This window comes from Aythya marila, assembly GCF_965140915.1.
Source record: "Aythya marila genome assembly, chromosome: 7".
NCBI classification, from domain to species: Eukaryota; Metazoa; Chordata; class Aves; order Anseriformes; family Anatidae; genus Aythya; species Aythya marila.
The window spans coordinates 16,615,586-16,637,291 of NC_139048.1; the positions used below are offsets into that span (position 1 = coordinate 16,615,586).

Consider the following 21,706-nt stretch of genomic DNA (forward strand, 5'->3'; position numbering starts at 1 on the left):
GTTCACGGTTGTCAGGGGAACAATCTGAAAAACAGAGCCTGGCTTATGATATCAGGTAACAGAGCCTTTAATTGCCATAGAGGAGGTAAAGACTTGGGCTTTTATTCAGGACAAAAAGCACAAAAACAGAAACAAGATATTTTTCCCCCTAGGCTGGCTAACTAGATCCACAGAGAGCCTCATAAATTTCATTTAGGCTAGAACTGTGAAATCTGAATTGACTCTGTGTTGCATCACTTCTGAAAGTACAAGAGCAAGTAGGTTGAAAAAATGATATAGGTTAAGCAATTGTAACAGGTTTCCAAGCATTTTGTTAATCACTTCCTTTTCATAAGCGTATGTGGACTATATACTACACACAGCATCCACCTATTACAGTAGTGCAAAAGTGCTATATTGAGGTTATGATTCCTCCCTTCCTCAGCTTTCACGATGTGATGGTTGCTATGATTGCACCTATCCAACAGCAAATACAGCTTTTGTACTTCATGAGAGGGAAAAGAAAACTATTTTTTTAGGTAAATGGATCCATTAAACCCATGAATAATCAGACTGGTTTTTACCTGCAAGGAGCTCCAATTCATTTGATAAAGCCCCACTGAAATGTGCTTGTTTCTTCACACCTCTGCAGTCTCCATGTACAATATTCTGTACACAGGCCAGCCTGAAGCTCTCTCACTGACAGCATACTGAAAGCAGCACTTTGCTTTGGTACTCCTGAGCAAACAACAGGTTTATACCAAGTAAATAAGGTTCTCATTCACACCTAAGGACCAAAGCTAAAGGTGACCCTTTCTAAAGAAGATCAAGGACCTATCCCAATACTTCCACATTTTCAGATCTTCTGCTCCTCCACAGCATTTCTTTCCTTCCTGACTGAACGTATCTTCACTTCTTCAATAACTCTACTTTGTATGATTCCCTCCCTTTTTTCTTTCCTGCAATCAGTTTCCATTGTGTTTACCCTGAATTCATAGGATCCGTTTCCAACTTCAGTTTTCACTGGTGCCTAAGGGCATAAAGATTTTATTCATAACATGATTTGCATTGATCTGTGCTACCAGTGGTCAGCTACTCCCTACAAGTCCTGTTAATGCCTTCTAAGCTTTTGCACAGGCACAGCCAGACCTCTGAAAATTGCCCTTTACCACATGCCAGCCTCTATCAGAACCAACCTCATGGCTGCTACTGCTATTTGCCCACAGCTTTGGGGCTACTTTGTCAGCTTGTATCAACTTCCACGCCTGACTGATTGTAGCAACAGGAAGGTACTTGCCATATTTCAAGATTTGTTATGAATTTTACGGAATCAGTCCATGGCACAGTCAGTATAAATTGTGCCTGGATATGACAAGCTTCGCTGAACCTTCTGCAATATAGGTGCAGTTTTTTCTCCTAGCGAATGATATGGAATAAAATGTGTTTTCAGACACTTGCCAGTCACTTGTGTTGCTGGCTGCCAAAATTTCATCTTTCCAGGTTTTCCTATTGCCTTCTTTTGAGGTCACTGTTCAGAGCAGCCACCCACTCACTAGCCAATCTGCCCACATCTGATACAGTCAAATACAAATCAGCAGGAAGTAGTAGGAGCATCTCCTCTACCTGCTTAAGTGGCCCTGCAAACTCTGATGAGACAGAATGAAGAGTTTGTGCCACTCTAGCTCAAGAGAAAACATGCTAATTTAAAGAAATGCAAATTCTGCACTGGCAAAGACGTGGGAAGTGGTCCAGTAAAAATCTTGCTCTTGTCAGTCCGCATTACGTGATCATCTCCTAGAATGACCAAGTTTCTGGAATCCCTGCTAATGCCATTACGTAACAGGTTCATTTCAGGGGTCACATCCAGAATACTGCAAAAGCAATGTCTGCTTACGAAGCCCTGCTGATATATCAGTACGGAATAACTCTCACCTAGAATACAGTAGATAAGAAAATCAAAAGAAGTAGCTCCATATGGCAAAGCCTCTAACAGAAACCTCAAGCACCTACATTGGCACTGAATCAAACTAATTCATCTAGAGCTGTCTGAAGTTATACAACTGTTTACACACTTTCTGAAAACATTTTATCTTCTTTTATGAGGCATTATCTCTTGTTTGTGATGATTTATACGCTTCACTCCCTGTCCATTTCTAAATCATCTGGAATGAAGAGCGTAAGAAGGAAAGCCTCCTTTACAATTTGAGCAAACACTTAGAAATTAATGTCCTGAAAAATGACGCTATTTCCTACACATCTTGATTAATGAGGTTTCTTCCTCAAGAACTCGTAGCACAGAAAGGTAGGACTCTGGATCAAACTAGTACAAGGCTCCCCAGAACAGTATTGTAATGTCTCCTCCCCACAGTGGACCACCGTCAGCACATGCAACGCACAGGACCGCTGTTTCCAAAAAACACTAGCAAGACATAAGGCAATGGGTAAATCCCTCTTTTTTTACCTTACAACAGCACTTGTTATCCTGGCCCCTAGAAGGGCTCTCAGAGCCATTCCTCCTTGAAAGCCCTTCCTGGAGTTTTTGCTTTGCCCTGTGCTTTACCACAGGTGCTCCCAGCGGAGGGGTGCATCATGGCAAAGTCTGGGAAGCCTCCCCAGGTCACTGGCACCTCAGGGGCCTGTCTGGAGAGCAGGTCAGACCAGGACCACCCTGAAGGATGTGGCCAGGCTGGGTCCCCTCGGCATGGAGGTGCCACCGCTGTGCCACACGCCCTCCCAGAGAGGTGCTGGGTGGCCCCACTTGCGCCCAGCCCCTTGCTGCCTCCCCACGCGCACCGGCCTCGCCTTTGTGTGAGTTGCGCCGTGTTTACCCTCCCACTTCCTTGTTCCACTCCGGCACGAGGGCCATAAATCACACGGCTGGCACGGCCGAGCCCTCGGCAGCAGTGCCAGGAGGAAGGCGAGAAGGGGGATGGCGGCCAGCCCCCCGCCCCGTGTCAGGAGGGCACCCCGGGTGCCACCGTGGCGGCTGGGAGCGCAGCCGTTCCCTTAACTCGCTCATGCCCACTGGCCGCCCTCATGCCCGGGGCCGCGGGGGACGAAAAGACCTACTTCCCCTTCTTCTCAGACTTCAGGGGCCGCAACGTGACGGCCCTGCGTGTCGGTGAGTCAGTGGCGCTGGGCTCCATCTTCCTTCTGGCCTTGCTGGGCAACGTCTGGGGCATCTGCCTGCTGGCCTGGCGGCGGCACCGGCTGTGCGTCGCCAACTGCCTGGTCCTCAACCTCTTCTGCGCCGACCTGCTCTTCATCACCGCCATCCCCTTCATTGGCGTCGTGCGCTGGACCGAGTCCTGGGTGCTGGGCGACGTCATCTGCCACATGCTCTTCTACGTGATGACCCTCAGCGGCACCGTCATCATCCTCTCCCTGTCGGCCGTCAGCCTGGAGCGCGTCGTCAGCATCGCCCGCCTGCGCCACGCTGCCTGCCGCCGCCGCAAGGTGCTGGTCGCCGCCCTCCTCGTCTGGGGCTTCGCCGCCGCCGTCACCCTGCCGCTCTGCTGCTTCTTCACCGTGGTGCGGCTGCCCGCCGCCGCCGGGGAGGTAGGGGCGAGCGGGGGGAAGGCTCCAGGCTCTCTGCCTCCGCCACCGGGGGGCGAGCGGCGCCGGGGAGCGGGCGGCAGCGGGCTATGAGGCGGGCAGCAGCCGGCCCCCGGCCCGTCCTGAAATGGGGCTCGTGGAGGGTCAGGCTGCTCCTCTGCCCTTTGTAGGTCGAAATTCCCCGTTTCGGTACACGTTAGTGTGTAAAAATGCCGTTAGCATATGGTCTGGAATTGCTGGCACTGACTAAATCGAGGACAACTCACCTATCTGTACACGTGTGGGCTTTTAAAACCATAAAGTGATACATGAAAGTTTACACGGGTTCAGTTTAGTCTGCACCCACTTTCTCCATAGGCACAGAGGGAGATAAGGACAACGTTGTGGTAAAAACTGTACAATGTTATTTTTCTTCTTTATTCTTTGCAAACAGGAGGTTCAGATTTGCACCTTGGTTTGGCCCAGCACTGCAGGAGAAGTACTTTGGGATGTGACCTATGCCATTGTTGTCTTTTTAATACCGGGATTAGTCATTGTCATCAGTTACTCCAAAATCTTGCAGGTACTTTTCTATTTTGTTATACAACTAGGAGAAGTAAACAACCATTCACTAGGCATCAACATACCATCATTGTATGCAAACACACTTAAAGAATATAGACATTATTAGCTCTCATTATTAGCACATTATTAGTAGAAAATGTGTGATATAAACTGTGACGTTTCAACCTGTAAGCATGTACCTTTCAACTAAAGACATGCTTGAACGGCACATTACCAGAAGCCTAACATAAAGTTTGTCGTCATTTATATGCAGTATATAATACCCTTCTCCATTTATGTATTATTCATATTTAAAGACTCTGAATCTCCTAAATGCATACAGACTTAAGTATCTGAAATGCTTAGATGTTGCATTTCTTTAGCTTAGACTCCACAGACTTGCAAGGGAGTTGTACGAAAGCAAAGAAAAGCAGGATTGGAAACAACAGTCCTTCCCCTTTTAGATCTACTGATTTTTCTGTTTTCTGTGTGGATTTCTATTTCACAGATTTTATTAGAACACATTTATTCCTCCACAACTTCTGACTTTGCAATGTGCAAATGGAACACCATATCCACATTCTGAGTAGATGTTGAAATACAGGCACCAAAGTCTATATCCTAGCAAGCATGGTACTAGGCACCTAAATTCCTTTTAAAAATCTGATTTCATAACCCCTCCTCTTCCAAAAACGGTGTGAGAAAAGAACTAGAAAACTACAAACTAAGCACAAGAATGTATGTTTTTTAGCAACTGCCCTGGAAAGATTCTTGTTTCCTGTATGGGCTAATTAAATTTCTCATACTATTTTACTACGGAAAAGTAAAAGCTTTGGAAAGGAACCTCAAAATACACCAATTATTGAGCAGGGAATTAATTGGTGAAATGGGGAGCACCAGAAGCTGTGGGTATGTGAACCAAAGGTATATGTAGGTGTACATGAACCTGGGACCTAGACTCCAAGGCTCTCAATGGACTGCTATTGATCAGACTCAAACTTGTCAGTCATCAGTTCTAAGTTTATCTACACTCTAACCTCATTACAATCTTGAGGTAAATGCATTAGGTAAACCTCTTCTAGTGAAGTAAAATACTTGCTTTTTGCAACCTCATACTATCTGTACGTGGAAAGCATACAGTAACTCAACGGGGAGTCCAAGCCCTTTGAAAAAATTGCAAGAAACTGCAGGCCAACAAATGCCACAGTCCTTGTTCAGAGAGTAGGACAGGAATGGTGTTCTGCTTGTCCTTGCAGACTCCAGATTATTACAGGTAGATTTAGAAAACACAGTGGCACATATGGATATAGAATCCCCAAAAAGTGTTCAGCATACTGGATTACAAAACAACCCCTTGCTGCTATGCTCGCATTTCTTTTCCAGCTTGATAACACAGATGCTGAGATGTGTTACCACTTCTCCTGAACTGAAAAAGGAATAAGGCCTATAGCAGATTCCCATATGTTGTAATTGATTCTTTCTTACACAGCTTTCCGGAAAGCACCCAGAACTCAGATGGAGTATATTTTAATCCTTGAGTCGAACAGATTCACTCTAACTTTGTCAGAACACTCCATGATGCCAGTACTCACTGGGTACAATGCTAAATATTACTGCAAGAAGTTCAAAGCATTAGTGTATTCATTTAACACAGTATCTATGAGGATGATGATTCACTACAAACGCTCTAAGTTAATAAGAAATATACTCTACAAATGTAGCTCAATTTAATCTGAAACTGAACATTATTTTTATACAACACTTCCCAGAACACTGGCAAAAACGACAGGCTAGAAGGCACGTTTAATTAATGGAGTTACTTGTTTTTGCAGTGTTCCCCCTTCAGGTATGGCCCAACCCATATGGATTTAGATAAAAGGCAAAAACCAGTAAAGATGTTACTTACTTGTATATACATGACCTTTAAATTACTTGTCCTCAGAATGTAGTCCAGATTCCCACTGTATGTGTCTAGATTCCTTATGCTAGGCACACCAAAAAGGGATCCAAAACATGTCACTGTCACCCTGTTTCAGTTGAGCATTTCATTCAGATGCAGTTGCATCTTACTGCAGTGCTGGTGATTCTTTTATTCTCAGTTCTAGACTGTGCAGTTCCAACAGCAAAGATGGAGGGTACTTTTATGGTAGATACAAAACCTGCTGGTTGAGGACTTTCTGTAGACATTGCTTTGAAAACTGGAAGCTGAGGAGGGTACAGAGCTTGTTTTTCCTACTTTTTGGACAAATGCTTAAAACCCTGCACACATATTTGAAGTGGGCATTAGTCCTTTGTATTTTATGCAGTGCATGTTCTTACTAAGGTGGGTTATGTATGCTCTGGGAACAACTCTTGAATCATTAAGAGTTAGCCTGATTTCTGGATGTCAGGAAGGTACAGTAGGAGATGATCAAGCTGGTATAGTTCAAAATACCAGAATTCTCTGCCCCTTTTAAATCAGGGAAGTGGCTATTGATATTGTTGGTAGATGTCTAGGTTCTTACAGGATACTTATTCTAGGACATCAATCTCTGTGACAGACTCAGAAAACTGCAGGAAGAAGAACAAATTACTCAATGTCTATAACCATTTTCATCTTTACCTGAACCAGGAAACTATTAAGTATTACTCATACTAGTGTTATCCTTCTCTTAGTTATTGGTAAAGGGAAATGCCACACATACAAATAGCAGAAAGACTCTTATGCTTTAGACTTTCCTATTTAAATACCAGATTGATTGAAGCTTTTGAAAATAACCATACTTGGGGTAAAATGGCATCTTGATTATTTAGCTTTTTTTTTTTCCAAATATATATATATATATATATTTTACTTTGCATCACATATATAAATCTAACAGACTTCAAATGTTCTGTGCAAATTAAAATGAAGACATTGTGAGTAGAGCTTAAGATTTAAAGTTTTCTGCAAGACCTTGGGATTCAATATTCTATGTAATGACAGATGATACATACCCATGAATAGTAGATTCCCAAACTAGCCATCCTCTGGTTTATTACATCAGACAGTAATTTTACAAGACACAGAGATTTTAGTAGTGACAAAAGGATCTGTAAGATTTCAGATTAATTCATAGAAAGCAATTCTGATTATTGACTGAAAAACTTAAGAGTTTACACAAAACCTGAAATCCCATTCAAAATTAAAACATACCGTGATTTCGTTACTGTAATAAATTCATGCTCCTTCTAATACCTACCTTATAATACCAACATGGCCATAAGAGAATTGGATTGTGTTCGTTCTTGTGCATCAACAGGTTTGTTAGCTGTGTTCCAGTTTGCATTTGTGGAAAAATCAATGTGATTATTTAGATAGAGAAAATGAAGTCGTAATTTGAAGTTAATGGGATTTCATGAGTAATTAAGGCCCTATTTTATGCTGAATAGTATTTATGGCTTCTGGAGAGCCATACAGAGAACAACCAGTTCAATTAATACTGAGGTGAGCTCACAGCTGAGAGGAAGAAAAACCTCGGTAGTAAAGTGAAAATATTTGAAATGAAACCATTAACAAAAAGTAAACATGGAATTCTCCAATGCCTTTTTAAGTAGTCACTTTTCAAAATGGAAACATCATGTGCAGAGACTTGCTTTTGCAACTATAAAAATGTGTTAAGAATATTTCTAGGTTTCAGTGAAATCTACTTTCTTCTCTTTTACTGCAGATTACAAAAGCATCAAGAAGAAGTTTAAATGCTGGTTTGGCCTACTCACATAATCATCAGATTCGTGTTTCCCAGCAGGACTACAAACTATTCCGAGCCCTCATTGTGTTGATGATCTCCTTCTTCATCATGTGGAGCCCAATTATAATCATTGTTTTTTTAATTTTAGTCCAGAACTACAAGCAAGATTTAAATATTTTGCCATCAGTTTTCTTTTGGATAGTGCTATTCACTTTTGCTAACTCTGTTGTCAACCCAGTTTTGTATAATGTTGCCCATTTCAGACGTAAATGTCAGGAAATTCTTCTCTATTTTACAGGGAACCATACAGGGAATGGGGCTGGTACAGAAACCACTGCAAAAAGAAGTAAACGTGAACAACCTAATTTGTCTTTCATTACTAGATAATTATTTAAAGTCTGAACAGTGACACACTTTGAATGTTAATGGCTATACTATCCCAGTTTGAATAGGTCATTATACTATAGTATTACATGTTGGAAGAGGCAAAAAAAGAAAAAAAGGAAAAAAAAAAAAGAAGCTAATTTTAATTCTCTTGAATTCGTTGCTTTGCCTCAGTAAGATTGCACAATTTAATCCAATGGATTGAATTTATACTGGAAGAAATTGAAATATGGCAGTGAATTTGGTGAGTGTAAAATAGTTGAAGTACTTAGCAGAAGAATTAAATTCTATGGGAGTACATTTTCTGTTGACATAAATGTTATTAACTTTAATGAAGTTATAATGAAGCCATATCAAGAGTAGACCTGTTCCATTTTTAATCTGTTTTTTTCTACTGAGTGAGATCAACTTGCTTGTGAAAATGTACATCCACAGAGAGTATCTGCTCTTGTAAATTACCAGAAAAAGGACACTTGATTATACAGTTAGAAAACTGACTACCTGAATAAAGGTTTGGGCAGATGAGATGATAAACGTCACCAAAAGAATGACTGTTTTGGTTCCATCTCAAATTAAAAATGTGGATGTAATGCCTGTTAATTTATAAATAAACAATAAATGTTTACTTGTTATGTTTAAATTATTTCTTTAAAAAGGATGCATTTTTGGTGTCTTCAGTAGTCATAAAATTAAGCAGTGATATATACAGTCATTGAAATTCCTTCCTCCTTTCTAAAATGCTATTGGAAAAGATTTCCAGTATTTCCTAGAAAAAAAAGATGACATCATACTTGAAAAGAAAGTAAGTTTTAGAAAGCAAATACATACATATATATTCCAATTAAAACACCATTAGTCAGAAATTGAAATCAATAACAACAAAAAAAAATTCTTAATTATTGGCATCTGTCAGCAATTTAAAATAGTGCATTATGATAATGGTTTATTAATAAAACCAATGCCTACATATGTACAGATGTGCATACAGACAATTTGCATCCCCTGTAATTTGAGTTTATTAAAATGTTTCATTGGTTTATTAACAAGATGAGCTATGCAGCTCAGATAAATATATTCAAAATCTAAATGAAGCCATCCAAAGGCTTTTCAAAAGAGCACCTGATCAACGTATTAACTTTACATCCATGGTGCTGTCACGTGGTTTACTTCCATATTTTTGGATCTTCTTAAGAGCAAAATCCTGTAACACACAAAAACCCAAATTTAGTTTTTCATCCACATTAGACAAAACTATAATATACACACTTTCACCAAACTTAAAATGAATACGTATTTAATTACTTTTAATATGTTTTTAAGTCCAGTAGTCTGTTGCTTGTAATGATGTGCCAATACTTAGCTCTGCACTTTATAAGCCCAAAGAATTTTCAACTCAAAACAAAACAGGAATTTATCCAATCTGTTAAACCTGTCCTGATCATTTTAATACTTTGACAAGCAAGGCATTGAATAGATCACAGGTAGAAGTGTTATTTATGTACTTAAACAAGCTTCAAAGTATTTTCAATTTTAAAATTATTACTTTAAGTACGTCTTTCAACAAAATTAGAATCTCCTGACCTCCAAAATTTCTAATGGCAATAGTAAATTAGTTGAATTTACTACTCTTTAGCTGAAAATACTGTTATTTAATTCAGAATTTTTGCTTCTAATAAATGCTAAACTGCAGATTTAGTTTTAAATTCTATTAATAACAAGCTCTAAAAGCTTGCTCTGAAAGTAGCCACACTGTGATATCCACTCCCACGTTGAAAAACTTAAAAGCAACTGTGTTATATACTCTGAGAGACTGTGTCAGTGTATACAGTACAGCCGGATGTATATTTGGAAGGGAGCTACCACCAGAAATGCAAGATCAGTTATAACAACAACAAATCCTATGTTTCTCTTTTGCCTAAAACAGCCAGTATACAAAGATATATATAATATATAATATATAATATATAATATATAATATATAATATATATTATTATTTTTTCCATCAAGGCAAGGTTTGTACATCTATTAGTCTTTTGGGGTGCATTTAGTACAGTATAAATTAAAAAAGTTATGGATAGATCAACAGAAAAAATATTTAGCTTCAAGACATAGGCAGAGTATGCACAATCAGAAACAGATACAAGCCTATTCTTGCAGTGTCTATTAACTTCAATCAGAATTTTACCGCAATAACAGCTTAATACAGGCTTGTGCAGATAATTGAAGTTGGCTCTTTTTGCTAATACTTCTGCAGCTCTTAATAGCAGAATTAAAACTAAAGTAGCAAGGCTCATGCTTCATTTCATGAGGAATTAAGTGATTTTTGTGAGTTTCTAATATAAAGCTTTTAATAATCTTTTGTCAATGTAGCTTGCAGTCATTCTCTCATTTCCAAACATTTTTGATATTCAGGAACTCAGCTTAATGGTACCAGATAATTCAGAATCAACTAACAAAATGGTAATTACGGGTCTGTTCACAGTAATGGAAGAATGCAAATTGCTTGCTCTAAGTTTCATTTATAAATGCTGCAGACAACATTAGAGACCAGACTACCATTTTTCATTTGCAAACAGTATTGGACTCAAATGGTTTTATCAGACACAGCACTCAACACCTAACATCTGAATAATACAAATGAGGATAGGAGAAACAGAACAATACTCAGCAGATCTTGGTAGATTTGATATTTCTGTAAAAAAATGGAGGCAACAACATCAAGTTTTAAATTAAGGTCAGGAAAGTAAAAGAATATTTGGGGCTTAACTTTCAAGAAACATGCTGAGCTTTTATTTTTAAATTACCCTATTGGATCTATATTATGTGAAAAATACAAGCATTCTATTATATGAAAGTTCTAAGATATTTAAAAAGATATAACACAAATTATGAATAAATTAATAAACTCATTTTTTCTTTTTTTTTTTTTTTGAAGACTGACCTGAGCAAAGTCTATGCTTGCCCACACAAGCAGAGAGAATTGGATAGTAAAGAACTTGGAAACATAGGAATACTTTCTTGCAAGGATTGACAATGCATTTATTGCGTTGTGAGCCTCATGCATCCTAGAAATAATGGAAACACAGATTCTACAGAGCTGAATCAGACTAGTACTGAGACTAGGCCAATGTCCTGATTTTATAGTTGGACAGTAAAAAAAACTTTCTCTGGTTTGACAGAAATGCAAGGAACCACCATAACATACACCTCTCACAGTTAAGAACAACAGCTGTATATCTATACATGTACTTTATCTTAGATTTAATGCAGAAACCTCCATAACATCTCTAATCATCTCATTATTTTGTTTTCTCATCTTCAGAAATGTTAATTTTTGCCATACTTAATTTGAAGAGCAGTAAGTGTGGTATTCAAAACAAGAAAGTATCATCTATTTATATAATAATGTTGTTTATTTTCTATTCTACACTTCATGCAATTAAATACAACATTAACTTTCTGATTGCTGCAGCAAATGAAGCAGAATTTTAATTATGTTGTCTGCTGCATCATACAGATGTCTTTCCTATACAAACAGGTCAGAACTCAACAGGTTAAATTTTTTCCTGTGAAGCTTTATTACAAGTCAAAAGCCAATTTCATTTGCATCTGTGATTTCTCTTAAACCTGCTTTAAATACTGTTATGTTGCCTCCAAATTCTCATTCAATTTTTTATTTTATTTTTATTTTTATTTTTTTATTGTTGTCAGGCACTTTTTCCAGGTCACCAATGATTATACTGGCCACCACTCACCTTAGCACATCTTTCAGGCACCCTGTTATCAGGATACTTACTTTACAACATGGCTATATATTTACTCTCTGTTTATAGATCAGATGAACAGGTAATAAAGACACAAGACCTGACTACTCATCTGTTCTGACTTTCTTTATAGTACACCAAAGTTCCTTCAGTCAATCCCAGTTTATTCCAACATGTTGTTTAGAAAAGCCTTTTATCTTGATTTACAGATTTCAGTGATGAAGACCATGGAACAGCTCTTGATAAATAGTTCCAAAGGTTAACGAACTTTGGAGTTAAACAAATGGCTATTTATTTCTGCTCTGAATGTGTCCAGTTTAAAGTTCCATCCATTTTATTTTATTATTCCTATGTTTGCAAGTCCTTTACTATCCAATTCTCTCTGCTTGTGTGGGCAAGCATAGACTTTGCTCAGGTCAGTCTTCAACCTCTCCTGATGAGAAAACGATCAAGCTTTTTGAAATATTCACTGGGGGACACATTTTGCAAACTCAATCATTTTCGCTGCTTTTCTTTAAAATTTCTAATTCATCCTCAGTACCCTTCCCAGTTACACAAGACATATCAAGTGGACCTATGCCAAGCACAGTATTCTCATATGAATCTGTAAATTCATCTTTGACACCCCTGATTTATGCACTCAAGAATCATGCTAGCTCTTTTGGCCATAGCATTGAATAAGGAGTTCACATTCCACTGATTCACCAGTCAAGTATTCTGTAAATATCTTGTTTTCCAGAATGCAAAGAAAGGAGTGGGGGAAAACTGCTATTTTTTTTTTTCCCTAAATATTCTGATCTATCTTCTTCATAATTTACTATTTCCCACTCCATATATAATCTTTATCAGTAAATATACTATGTTTTCTTCCAGATCACTGATTAATCTAGCATAAGTAGTCACTTGGCTTTTCCTAATATATTTTTGAACTTTCTGTGCTGCACTCTACTGGCATAATTTGCTGGATGGACTAAAAACAACTTGAGTCTTTCGCCCCTGTCCCCACCCCTTGAACACTTCTGTTGTGCTGGAAATGTGCACATTGCGAATGTAGCCCCACAGCTTCTCTGCAGTTTTTCAGACCCAAAAGTAGGACGCAAAGATAAGCCACAGAGGAGCTGAGAAGAAGCGAGCTAATCTGTATCACTCCTTGTGTTGCAAGTTCCACTTGATTATATAGCTCAAGATAGGGTCATACCTCTAGCATGAGGGATATGTCCCTTTTCCATAAACCTTTGTGAAATGATTAGCATGAGGACCTCTGAGAAATGGACACCCTCTGCTGATACAAAGTCTGCATCTGTATCCATTCCAAAAATTCTGATTTCCCTTAAAAGCCTTTTGTGAATAATTTTCAAAGAATTTTTTGAAAACACATTCTATTTCTTTCACCAACACTTTTTAAGGAAGGCAAAGAATCATGTTTAAAGAGAGAGAATTTCTCTTTACAGCAACAATGAAGTTTATCCTTACTATGTTTACTCACATTACATTGATTTGTTTTACAACTTCCTCTAATTATTATTTCAGCTGATGCGATACACCACATAAAAAACTGTATACCTTAGCTCTCCTTCAGATAACAGAAATAAAAGTTGAAATTAACTTACTACAAGCTCCAGTTTTCACAAGACAATATTACAGCCACTAAGTATAAGACTTCATGTATTTGCTGTTTAATAAGCAACAGACTTCAAGTGCTTTTCTCAGTAAGTCCTGAAATAAAATTGTAAAGAAAAAAAATACTCTTACCATTATGAACGATAACTCTGTATTTTCTGTCCAAGCAGAGGTCTATCTGCCTTTGTCTGACAATCTTCTGTGCCTCTGGAGGCAATCCCTTGGGGTCCCGGGAGAACACAAACGAATAGCTATCAGCACAAGTGCCATCTTCATTTAGCTGGCGGCAGGAATAATGAAGAGCATATGTATCATAATCTGTGTCCACTACCCAGTGATCATCATCTGGAAGAAACCATAGCAAAGAAGCAAAGGAGTTACAGAGACACAAGTAAAATATAATAAACCAATAGAGATCTATAGATCTATAAAGATCAGGGTCATAACTCTATAGAGTTAATACAATGTTAATACAATAACTTTTTTTTTTTTTTTTTTTAAATAAGCATATATATTAGGGGCAGTGAAGGAGAGAAGAAGAAAGGTTGGCACCACTGCTTCTCCTCTAACATGGGCATTGAAGAAGAGAAGCATGTGGAGTGCAAGTAAACATCTTTTAAATCTATGCCTGAAAATCATTACAAAATATGGCACCAAACACAAAAATAGAACTATGCATTAGAGGAGCTACAGTGAACACTAAGAAGATTTTCTTATTTTAACCAAACAAGGGGTACAGTCAGGAATAGTTAAAAAAAAAAAAAAAAAAAAAAAAAAAAAAAAAAAAAAAAAAAGAGCTCCTGGTCATGCCAGTCATGCCAGATTACTCAAAAGTCATCACTATTTTCTCTTCAGGGGTGTTACTGAAACCATATTTGTAAGAAAAAAGATTAATGCAGTTGCCAGTTGAATTCAGTTATCTTCCCTGTTTCTCCTGTGGGTGGGGACCACAGTTTTTAGGAAGACAGAGCTCCAGATCAGCAAGTAATCTGCAGTATCCGTGAAAACTTGACTCATCAGCATGCTGTGAGGAGATTCAGCAACAATTCAGGAGAAATTGGCATCCAAAACATTCTTTATAACTGTGCTTTTGGAGAGAATGGAGTTTCAATCACTTCCAAATTCTACCTGCTTTTCTTGGAAACAATCCATGGAAATGTCTTGAGCTACAAGTGACTGAATGTCTACTTGGCTCAATAAAGTAATTTTGCATAGGGTCTGAGAAATGACAGGAGAGGAAAATATGAATATATATATATACTGGATCATATTTGTTTCTTAGAACAGATAAATCCCTACATTTGCAGATACTGGATTAAGCAAAAGGATTGTAGAAGAATTCTCTTCCCTGCTGGACCAAGTCTGATGTTAGACTTTTTGCAGAGAACAGAGCAATCCAGTAACTGAGTTCTGAATGAAAACAATACTTAAAATACTTTATTTCTTCCAAACAGTGACCTTAGATTATATTGCTGGGTAAGAAACAGAAGAAACACAAAGATATACAGAGGTCTGGTCTTCAGTTTTTTAAACAAAACCAGACATCTGTCCCATCCAGAAAGAAGTAATTACCCTGTTCATGTTAAGGCTTTGCTATATTATAGTTATTACATGTTTTAAGTGTTTTAGAAATTCAGCACTACTTCTTTCTTCCCAAGCATGGACATTCAACATAACTAGGCCCCTAATTAGCTCTGCATCTTCTATAGCTAAGTACTCACTTCCTTTCTGCAGAAAAGAGGCAACTCCCCAGTACTTCATCTTGAACTTGGCAGGATCATCAGTGTCAGTGAAAGAGCCAATCATATCAGCACAGACATCCCAGTTACTGCAATCAGAGAGAAAGAAAACATCACATTCAAACCTAACAGCACAGATTTGGTGAGACTGTGTGACTACCACAGGGATAGAAGGTAGGATTGAAGCACAAGCAAGCAAAGCAGAAACTTAGTGGAACGGAACAAAAGAAAGACTGCAAAAAACTTACTTGAAGAGTCTGACTCTGCCCTTTGCAGTGGCACTCATCTGTCCATTTTCATCTACAGTAAACTGGGCTACCACATTGTCCTGCAGGAACAGCCCCTCGGGATCTTTTTTTGCCATGGCATACCAGGTGCCGCTGTACTGCAAGGAAATGAGAAAGGCTGCAGTTAGCCCTAGAAGTATGGAGAACATTACAAACAGACGTTACAATTTAGGGTTGGGTGACAGAGGGAAGGACATGAAGATCTTTGACACCATGCCTTAAAGTTGTACCTGAAAAACAAATTTAAGTCTTCTAACATCTAGCATGTCCTAGTGCAGACAAAAGAAAGAATTTACTTTTTCTTTTTTTTTTTTTTTTTTTTTTTTTTTGTGTGTGTGTGTGTGTATCTTTTTTTGTATTTACAGTTCTCCTGTACTGAGAACAGAGAATTTGGTGGGAGCAGAACAACTGGCACATGTTGACAAATCTACATATAAATATGATTTTCTTTTGTAATGTTGCCTGAAAACACCAGGCATTTTTCATAAAAACAATGGAGTCACTACACTCCTTTTCCATTTAGACCATATAGTTTGAGAGCAGCCTGCTTGACCTACATTTCTGCAATATTCCTGTATTGGTTGCATCAGGATCCATCACTGTGGAGTTGTGGGCAACATCACACACACCTGCTGTTTCTCAGTATTGCAATCCGTGACTTTGAGTAAAAATGTGACCGCACGATGCCAGATGTTGTAGCCTGGGAAGGGCAGCTAGGCAAGACATCACAGATCCAGAAGAGAAAAAAGTTTTACCCTGTTCTTGTCGAAGTTCTCCTTGACTTTGAAGCTGCTCACCCGGCAGTCCCGCTCTGCCATGCTGCTGCCCAGGAAGGTGAGTGCCAGCAGCAGCAGACAGGGCAGAGCTCTCCTGGTGTAGGCCATCCTATCCCTACAGCAACAGCAAGAGACAAAGAACAGCATCAGCAATGGGCTCCATCAGACACCTGGGGAAGGGAGGAGGGTTGTCCTGACAGGTCCCCAGGGCATTGTGCAGTTTTCCCTGATGCAGGCAAGGCGCCCAGTGCCCCCCAGCCCACCCCAGCAGGGTCCCTTACAGCCAGTGCCAGTCCCTGCAGCCTCTCAAGATCTGTGTGTTGGGGGCAGTGGCCAGGCCACCCAGACAGGGAATGCTTTATGTAGTCCTGGGGCTTTCGCAATCCCCTGAGGAACAAAGCCAGAGTTGGAGGGGGAGTAGGAAGGTGGATTGATGCATGCTGCAGTCTGGGGCCCCTTCACAATGGCCCCTTGCATAATACCCATGGGCTCAGGTGGTCTTTGACCTTTACCTGAAGCCAAGCGGGTGCTAGGATCGAATGCCTCTCTGGTTTTCTTAACCCAAAGGCAGAGCTCACACTGGGGGGAAGGGGTGTGCACGTGTGTGGATAGAACAACGGGAAGGAGAGGCACCACACCTTTTCACAGCAGGGGACACAGCCGCCTCCACCTTCTCTGCCATTTTACCCTGCAGCCCAAAGTACTTCTTGCCCAATATGCCAGTTACAAGGTGCAGGCTTGTTTCCTCCACCTCCTCCCCAAATTTCTCTCCTCTCATCCCCCAATAAACAGTGGCAACCATCATACAAGTTTCTGCTACCATCTCTGAAAGCCTTTTCAGATCCACACTAATGGTTCCCTTCTGCATCCCAAAGGATGGCTCTGGTGCCAAAACTACCTCTCAGGAGAAGGATCTGAGGCCCTGCAAAACCTCAAAAAGGCAGAACACATTTATGTGGCCCTGCAAATACCTGAGAGCATGTACACACCACATCTGGTCCTTTTGGCATCAAATATAAATCAGAGCTTCCAGAATTTCTATTTTGTTTTTGACAAACTGTTTTCAGTTATATAAACCATTATTGTTTTAGCCTGTTCAGGCAAGTTTTGCTGCCTGTCAGTCAATATTTGTTCTATAGTTTCAACATCTTTAGGAAGCATTAGAGAAAACCTGTTAATTATTTTCTAGATATGTAATCTGAGTAGGGTAGGAATGATCGTTACCAAGAGAACTCATTCACCTACTTATTTCACCTTCCAGTTTTTGAAAGAATAAAGGCAGAAGCCTGTTAGGGGAAGGGTTTGTGTTCATTACTTTCAGAATTAAATAAAAATATAATTCAAATATGGAGATATTGATGAAGCATAAAAATATTTCAATAGTGGGTGTACAGAAATAAAAGTTTATTCAGCAGTTTCCAAGAAATGTTTCACCCTTCTGTTCCTTTTATATACTAAAAAAAATTAAACTTTTTACTGTTGCTGCCCTTTACAATCTTTTTCATATGTAATGCACACAGTGGCTGGGTTTATATGCTATTCTTTTTTTTCTGCTTTGCATTGGAACCTTTTTGCATAGAGAGTACTATGTTTTTCTTCACACTCTCAAACATAAAATGCTCTGGGCTGTTAAAGTCTGTTCTGAAGCCTTTGATTCCCTGGATATCATCAGACACTTTATATTATATTTAATGTTAAACTGTTAAACTTTTTTTTTTTTTTTTTTTTTTTTTTTTTTTTTTTTGAGTAAAGAAACTATTTAACACAGGTAACCAGAAAAATTCAATGGATATTAATTGTCTTAAAACGTTCAACAGTAGCCTTTCAAAAAGCCAGTATTTACATTTTTAAATGAGATTTCAGGTTTGCTAATTTCCACACAGACTGAGGAGCAACAGAAATCTATATCCTGCTAGCAAGCTTTAAAACCTTGCACCATCATCTAGCAATGGTGTTATATATACAGATTTTTACAAAAGTTTTAAAAAGCACACACTAGTATTAATATATGAATTCATCATATTTACAAGATCAAAATCAACATGAATTTTCTTCATTCAGTTTCACATGACTGAAAGATAATGGCTTTATTTATAAACTTTAAATTTCTTACTGTCTTTATTACCAAAGAAAACAATTCTCTCTTTATTCTCTGCCAGTTTGTAAAACATTGTTATTTCTCTTACTTTTGTCTTCTTCAAAAATCTGTATACAGATTTATAATCCCAGAGAGGTTCTTTCAGGATCAAACCTATACCTACAAAGTTTTGTCGATAACATAATTATCCATGAAAAATCTATGGCAGAGGTTTTCAAAGGTGTCTATGGTCATGCATCCAAATTAATCAAAATCTGATGAGATCTGGCAACCTCTGAAAATCTAGGTCACTAGTCCCATTATACTTGCAATGTTGTCCTCAGCAGCTTTACAGAAAGGAGACCAATCCAAGTTTCACCAAAATGAAAATTTGCTTCTGTTAATTTTTTATAAAATCAGTTCTAAATATATATTAGAGCCATTTCAGTCTCTTAAATTAATCTGAGGTCATCAACAATAATAAATCAAAATAATTGTATTTTGTATCAGCCATGGCACAGCATTTCTTTAACTGTGTGCCTCCGATGACCTCAGCAATGTTTGGCAGCTCATCTGGTGGAGGTGCCTGGCAAAGACTTAGCAATTATAACTTATCATTCATTCAGTTCCTCAGGCCTGGGATCTCTACAAACTCCAGGAAATGCCAGAGAAAACCCTTTTTCTGAACTGCTGTCATCGTGGATTTGTGGCAGTGCAGTCACACCAGTATTTCTAAGTCAGATCTCAACAACTGCAGAAGAGGACCTGGACAAGTCAGTAGGATTTGAGGTCATATTGGAAAAGTCTGGCTCTCTGCCTCATCTGGTTTGCCTGTATTTCCAACTCTGCCTAGCTGAGACACGGCTAACATTGATGAAGTCCTTTCACAAATGCTGGTAAAGCGCTCCTTTGGTTCAATGAGACAAACTTTTTAGGCAAAAAGGCTCCTCTGCTAAGCCAGTTATATCAGGATTGGTATTGTAGTGGAGGAAGGAGGGGAAGCTGCTGGCAGGCTAGCATTGTTATGGCAATTCAAGGGTGAATTTTTTCTCAGTCCTAACAGATGCAGCTATGCCAGCTAAACTCATATGTAAACTGATAAACAGTGCCTCAGTTAATCATTTGGATTGTCTTGGGCTATGGGCTCTGTTGAGAAATGGTGCCAGCAAGTGATCCTCATCTAGATCTTTGGAACCAGGATATAGCCTTTGCAGGTTTCTACTTCTCAGGCAAACAGAGAGGAACAGAATTTGGGCAAGGATTTCAACTGAATCTGAGACCAACATGCAGAGATCAAGTAAATGGCATCAAATGATTGATGGATTCTGGGAAAGCTTAGACAATTAAATTTAAAAGATTAATTGAAATATCAATAACATAAACATGGAAATAGCTTCTAATGTAAGACATAAATTAACAAAACTTGTGCTGAGTTGCCAACTTGATAAATTTCATATATGACTTTCCATTCCAACATTTGAAACTGGCAGCATATTTTGAACATTACAGAAAGTTTTTAAAAGTGGGTATGTATTTCTTAAAACTATTTAATTGAGGATGAAAGAAGCCTTCTACCTTTGCCATAAAGGGTTAGCTTCTGGCAGTGATTTTGCATTTAGATTATTTTTTACATTAATAGCTCGTAAAATTCTGTAATATTTTCCATTAGGAATAATGACAGAAAATATGCAGAAAAGGTGAGATTTTCAGAGCAAATGGCAGAAAAAAGCTTTCATTGTAGGACCTATTTTAGTTTCACTTATAATTGCATAATAAAAAAGGAGTGAGAGTCAAATTACCATTTAAAATTTTTTTAATGCTGAAACATTGAAGCTTTAAATATTAAAATAACTAGATTTTTATTTATGGTCACAAGAGTAAGTCTATCTCTTAGGAGAAAGCTGACTCAAAGAACTGGTAAGAGGAAACAGAGCATCCATTTCCAGCCAGACTGCACACCAACTGAGAGGCTTCGTGCTGTGTTTGCATGGTTATTTATTTATGGAGTGCCATGCACAAACACGGGTATCCATTAAACTCTCAGAGGCAGATTTTGCAGGGGAACGACTGAGTGCTGTGTGCACAGAGTGGTGGATCCGAGCGGAGCCCCAGCCGTGTGGAACCAGGCTCTTACAAACAAAGGACAACAACTGGTGTGAGCTGAGCCAAGGAGCTCCGTGTACTTTGCAAGGGACAGCTATGTACACTGTCACCATCACAACTGTTCCCCTTGGTGGCAGTCTGAGTACAGAGGTCAAGGACAGCATTAAACTGAAAATACAGGTCTTTGCACCATGCCAGCCTGTGCGCTGCATGTTTTTGTAATTTAATGACGTGATACTCTGCTTGAAGGAGTATATTTACACTGGACTCTTTATAACAAAAAAATAATAAACTTAATTTAAAGTGGTGACTTTATTCTCTTCACCAAACATTGGTAGGGATTGTGATTCTGAAGTGTTTTTCTAGATGTCCTACTAAAATGAAAATAAACTTGAAAGAAAGATGTAGAGATGTCTCTGCCAACAGGCTGGCCAAGCTAGTGCGAAGAGTTTTAACCCATGAGTGACAGGGCAGGGGATGACACCCAACAATCGAGTGAGCCTTGAAATCAAATAGAAAAGTCAAAATTCAAGTGTATGCACATAAATAAAAGGATGCCTACAGGACATTGTCATGGGGGGAGCTCTCAGACCTCCTCTGGGAAATCAGCATGATCAGGCACCTCTCTTACACACCTGTACACTAACACATACGGCATGGGGAACAAGCAGGAGGAGCTGGAGATGTCATGAGGTGGCTGACACAGCTGGAGTGCTGGATACAGGCTCTGAAGGAACGACAGGCCAGGTTGGCAAAGAAGGTGAATCACCCTTTATGTGAGAAATAAGTGGGGCTGGATAGGGCTCTGCCTTGGGATGGATGATGATCCAGGTAGGATTAGGGAGCACATTGACTATAACCTTCTGACATAGATGATTGAGGAAGCAATGGGGGGAAACACTCTGCTAAACCTGATTCTTAAAAACAAGAAAGAAATGGTTGGAGATGTGAAGGTCAAGGGCAGCCTTGGCTGCAGTGAAATGAGATGGTGGGGTTCAGGTTCCTGAGAAGAGGGAACAAGATGGATAACAACCTTAGGTATCAGGAGGATGGATTTTGGCCTATTCAGGATCAAAGTTCAGGGCCAACTTTGAAGACCACAGAACTGTGCGGAATGGCTGGTACACCAGAGGGTTGTGCTGCCATTCAGAGGGACCTCCACAGGCTG

General features: G+C 39.1%; 2 protein-coding genes across 3 annotated transcripts; one reads left to right on the top strand and one right to left on the bottom strand.

Moving 5' to 3' along the window:
- The first annotated feature begins 2,855 nt into the window (after positions 1–2,855).
- Positions 2,856–9,015, top strand: FFAR4 (free fatty acid receptor 4). The gene is made up of 3 exons (XM_082764184.1): positions 2,856–3,537; positions 3,968–4,096; positions 7,767–9,015. Exons 1-3 carry the CDS (start codon positions 3,016–3,018, stop codon positions 8,172–8,174), a joined length of 1,059 nt encoding a protein of 352 aa, XP_082620310.1. The 5' UTR covers positions 2,856–3,015; the 3' UTR covers positions 8,175–9,015.
- A 154-nt stretch (positions 9,016–9,169) lies between these two features.
- On the bottom strand, positions 9,170–16,788 carry RBP4 (retinol binding protein 4). 2 transcript variants are annotated; one of them, XM_082764186.1, is made up of 6 exons: positions 16,640–16,788; positions 16,338–16,473; positions 15,544–15,680; positions 15,278–15,384; positions 13,689–13,901; positions 9,170–9,372 (listed from the first exon to the last, which is right to left on the bottom strand). In XM_082764186.1, the coding sequence occupies exons 2-6, from the start codon at positions 16,464–16,466 to the stop codon at positions 9,359–9,361; spliced, it is 600 nt and encodes a 199-aa protein (XP_082620312.1). In that variant the 5' UTR covers positions 16,467–16,473; positions 16,640–16,788; the 3' UTR covers positions 9,170–9,358. The 2 variants fall into 2 exon arrangements, with proteins under 2 accessions (XP_082620312.1, XP_082620311.1); XM_082764185.1 differs by lacking the exon at positions 16,640–16,788 and having other exon boundaries at positions 16,338–16,520.
- Between the last annotated feature and the right edge of the window lie 4,918 nt (positions 16,789–21,706).